Genomic DNA, 4,437 nt, shown 5'->3' with positions numbered 1-4,437 from the left:
AAAAAAGGAAACAAGAGGGAACGAAGTACTGTCAGGGTACATGTGCGCCCGTTCATTACACGCCTACAAAACTTACTGTAATTTTTGAATGAGGGGGGCCCTCCACGCTTTCACTTGAACTGATGTCTATGCTAAAGCGCGAACAAAACACAACAAAGTCGTTCGGGTAAGATAAGAAGTTTATTGCTAAATTCAGCAGATGTCCCTCTTGTTTTCCCAACATGGGTATGTCATTGGCGATGAAGTGGTTGCTCGCTTGTACTTCTACAAGTGCGTAACGATTTCCTGGTCCTTGACGGGCTCTCCATTCGATTTGTCGCCCCTGCAAAAGAAACCATAGTGGCATTGAATGACTTATTTCTTATTTTCAATATTTTCAAAAGAATGATAACAATAATAAACTGAATACACAATACAATACCACTCGGTATATGCACTGTGTTGATTCTGCTTTGCGTTGCCTCGCCTCTGAGATGAATGAAAGCGCTTTATATATTTTCTTTACATAATCTTAGATATACAGATATCTCGGCAGATATCCAGGGAAGGCTAGTGTCCGGTCCAGTGTTAGAAATAAAACAGACGGTCAGGTGTGATATTTAAGAGCCCAGTATTCTAGTACGTGTCGTGATTTATGACAAACAAGAGACTTTATGAAATAGACTTAATTAATCAATGCAAGTAAGTTAGATATGCTGCTTCTCCAGGGAAAAAAAGTATTTATTGCTTGAAATTACGTGCGGTCTTAATCTCTAAGTGTAAGATATTCCAGATTGTTGTGTCAGACAGGTCCTTCTCTTTAGCGGTGAAATAGATTGTAGCACCTGAGTCTGGTTTCGCGCCTTGGAACAAAGGCTGCATGTCCCTACTCGTCTGATCTTTTCCACAATATACCTTAACGCGGTAAACCTTTATATGTTGAAGTGCGTGGTCATCGCTGCAGTGCGCGGCAATATCGACTCCACTTGGGCAAGTTAATCACCGTTTCAGAACTTGGCGCTTTATTGCCAAGAACAAAAATACCGTTTTTATTTGTGCAGTAACTCGAATATGAATGTGGAATTTTCATAGTTTGCGACCTGCCTTAGCGATGACGCCACCATAACCGCGTTTCTTAATATAGCACTGTTCTCTATTATATTATACATACAGGACAGATTTCATTCTTCGCTAATTCTTTCTCTTGCTTCTTCGTTACCTGACTTCTCTCATTCTTGACAAGACCTTGACGTCTTTTTGTCACTTACGATCGGTCAATGAAATATAAGTTTTGTGGTGTGATGTAAAGTACTAATCGTATTCTGATTACTGATATTAAAATTACGCAGGGTGTGTCTGATCCTGATATCCCTTAGGTTGCTCTGTTTGTTTACAAAAAAAAAACAAGTTACGCATCTAAATGCATGCATGTAGCCTCCTGAGCCACCTACAAACACCAACAGTCCGCCATGATGGTTACGGTGTTCGGCTGCTGACCCAAAAGTCGCGGGTTCTATTGAGGCCGCGGCGGTCGCATTTCGACGGAGCCGAAATGCTATAGAGACCCGTGTACTATGCGATGTCAGTGCGTGTTAAAGAACGCCAGGTAGTCTAAACTTCTGGAACCCTCCACTACGGCGTGCCCCATAATCATATCGTGCTTTAGGCACGTAAAACCCCACAAATTATTATAAACATCGACATAGGACTCATCAATATTTGGGAACATACATCAAATCGCACACCGGCGAGAATAAAATAAAGCACGACGACCTACTGGTGAATTCTATGGGGAATTAAACGCAAGCAAAGAGTTCAGATCACTTATTATTATAAGCATTATACTGATCTCCCTGAAATGGAGCAGGATAGGCGAAAAGATAACGAAATGTGCATGACATAATCACATTGTCTGCCGCGGATACGAATTGAGAGGTTGCTTCAGTTGCTTATAAGCTGGGGTATTGCCTTTTTATGGAGGCTAACAAAAAGCATCAAAAAGAATATGCAACCAAACAGGCCTGTTTCTCTCTTGATGATCTAAATCGAGATGAAAGCTCTCTTGGTTATTGCGGTACTCACATCTCCTTGTCTTGTCGGTCTGGTAACCTGGTGACGAGCACGGGACAAAAGCAGAGCCCCTGGTCTTTTGCGAACTCCTCGCCATCCTCGATTGTCTGTGGCAACGGTTCGTGCACTGTGTCTGGCACGAAGAAGAGCAGAAGCGCAGCCAGCAGCGACAAGACGCCCATCACCAGCAACGGCAGGTACCGATCGTACTCCACCTGCGCAGTACGCATAACTTATGAGCAGTTCAAATGGCAGTTGGCCGGAAAGCAATATCGAAGAGCGTGAAGGTCGAAGATTTATCTCGCGGAATGAGACCATACTCTTGGCAATTACCAGTGGTAATTTCCACCTCTGTTGAGCTTATAAATAGAGAGCTCTTGTCGAAACTTATTTTTAGCTTCGTTTAAAGGAGCGATAAAATGAAACGATGAATCAGTTTAGACTGATAAAGCACAATTTAAAAACCCTGCAGTCGTTGAGGTCACCATCATAGGTTTAATAGAAGAGGGAAATGAAGGTCAAAGTTTCATTTTTAAATTTCGCGCCGAAATATACGCACGTGTATGTCAGCCACGGTTTTCAAACCTTTTTTTTTTTTCGCATTTTGGTCACATTTATTCAACGAAATTTCCTCAAAGCTTACGTGTTAAATCGCTGGGCCCCTCAGAGGACAATGTGCTTCATTTTTACCGATTAAGAACTACGTAAGCCCAAGCATACGCCGTAGAAATCTATGACGTCACGGCGATTGGTGCGGGAGCTTCAGGATGACGTCGCCACCCGCATTTTCTTCCAGCGTTTGCTCGCTTATCGAGCGTCTTCTCGCGCCTAGGGCGCTGATATTGGTATTGTGAAAGAGTAACTTACTGACACTAGAAAAATAGCTTTTCTATTTAATGTCCCTTTGAATAGCATGCACTGCCTTATCCATTTCATTTAAGAGGTCAGCGTGTCGCGTATACCCGCTGTGGGACCCATGATCCCACTGTCTTCTCACCAGGTAAGCGACGTCCGCACCCAGGCAGCTGCCGATGTCGCCGAAGAGCCGCTTGATCAGAACTCCCCGGCCTCGTATCTCGGTGGGAAATATTTCGGAGGCCAGCTGATAGGTGATGTTGTAGCCGCCCGCGTAGCACACGATCGAGATCACAGCCATCACTAGCGTTGCTGCCGACGAGTCTGCGGCATGTAAGAAACGTCAGATGAGTGAAGGACACATGAGTGAACTGTTGTTCCGTCGAGCGTCCATGCAGAAATAACTACTCAGAGACTAATAGTCCTGGCGGCGTTGAGGTTACGCCGGCAAGAAAAATAACACTACGGTTGAGGATTCCATATATCTCGATATCTACGGCGGCAATAAACGGATGGCTTTTCGCGTTGCGCTTCATCTCACTATACAGAAAGACCCAGTAAATCAGCCGTGTTTCGCGACTCCAAGCCGTGTTATGCACTCACTTCTCCAACGCGAATATCTCGTCCAGTTGACGTGATAAATCGCAGAAATCTACGTCCACGTAAAGGAAAATGTACGTAGTCTCGCAATGTCTTTATATATAGCAACAGCGGGATCACTGGAAATGACCTCTCTCTTATAAACGCAGAATAAAGCAACAGACCACACTCAACAAGGTTAATTACAATACGGGCATATGTGTCCAAATTGAAATCGAAAGCTGCACTGTGTACATGCATCTGTATTCTGTAAACATAGCAAGGTCTATTTGAATAGACTGCAATGCCTAGAAGCTTCGCAGAATCTTCGTTGCTCTGTAGCTCCCACGAAATTTCGCCCACCATCAATTATTCTTGTATACGCGAATGCTTGCAGTTTGTCCCATACATCATTTGTAGTTTTACAGCGAAAGCTGTTATCAGATCACAACGGCAGCGGGGTAGTTGTCCGCCGCCGCCGCCGCTGGTGTCCGTAACCGTGCTATCGCTAGAAACAAGAAAAATTAAATTAGAAAAAATTTCTAGGAACGGATGAAATTTAAACCCGGGCCCTCTGAGTGGCAGTCTAGTATTCCACCACAGAGCCACGCTGGTGCTTGAAACTCCTTCGCAAAAACATACAGGTGTCATGTCGGGCAAGGAATCGTGTTAACATATATGCAATATAGCGTCGTAGAAGAAAATAACAACCAGACGTCACACAATGCGAAATGCGCAACGAGTGGGTCGTTAAATGCTTCCAACCCATTATAAGAGGCTCAGCCATAATTCTTCATCGTCATCAGCCACATCCCAAACAAAGTGCGCATAATGCCTTACAGATGTGTAGCAGGTACCTCGCTTACCCGCAGAATGACGAATAATGGCATAGTGGGTGCTTCCCTACTTCATGAAAGTCACAGTGGTTTATGGCGTAATGGGTACCTTGCATAT

The 4,437-nt window shown here is 44.1% G+C and overlaps 1 protein-coding gene across 1 annotated transcript; it reads right to left on the bottom strand.

Annotated features, from left to right (window-relative positions):
- Positions 1-211: 211 nt before the first annotated feature.
- On the bottom strand, positions 212-3,225 carry LOC119385201 (organic cation transporter protein-like). Its single transcript, XM_037652714.2, has 3 exons — positions 3,047-3,225; positions 2,062-2,264; positions 212-322 (listed from the first exon to the last, which is right to left on the bottom strand). The coding sequence occupies exons 1-3, from the start codon at positions 3,203-3,205 to the stop codon at positions 265-267; spliced, it is 420 nt and encodes a 139-aa protein (XP_037508642.1). The 5' UTR covers positions 3,206-3,225; the 3' UTR covers positions 212-264.
- Between the last annotated feature and the right edge of the window lie 1,212 nt (positions 3,226-4,437).

This window comes from Rhipicephalus sanguineus, chromosome 3, assembly GCF_013339695.2.
Source record: "Rhipicephalus sanguineus isolate Rsan-2018 chromosome 3, BIME_Rsan_1.4, whole genome shotgun sequence".
Lineage (NCBI taxonomy): Eukaryota > Metazoa > Arthropoda > Arachnida > Ixodida > Ixodidae > Rhipicephalus > Rhipicephalus sanguineus.
Note: the sequence above shows the minus strand (reverse complement) of the source record. Positions and strands in the feature narration are given on the sequence as shown.

Excerpts from the sequence above, each read along its gene's own strand:
- LOC119385201 (XM_037652714.2), bottom strand. The coding sequence starts at position 3,205 with ATGGCTGTGATCTCGATCGTGTGCTACGCGGGCGGCTACAACATCACC. Across the intron at positions 2,265-3,046 it reads GTGCGGACGTCGCTTACCTG|GTGGAGTACGATCGGTACCT; the intron begins GTGAGAAGACAG and ends CGTACTGCGCAG. Across the intron at positions 323-2,061 it reads GACCGACAAGACAAGGAGAT|GGGCGACAAATCGAATGGAG; the intron begins GTGAGTACCGCA and ends TTTCTTTTGCAG.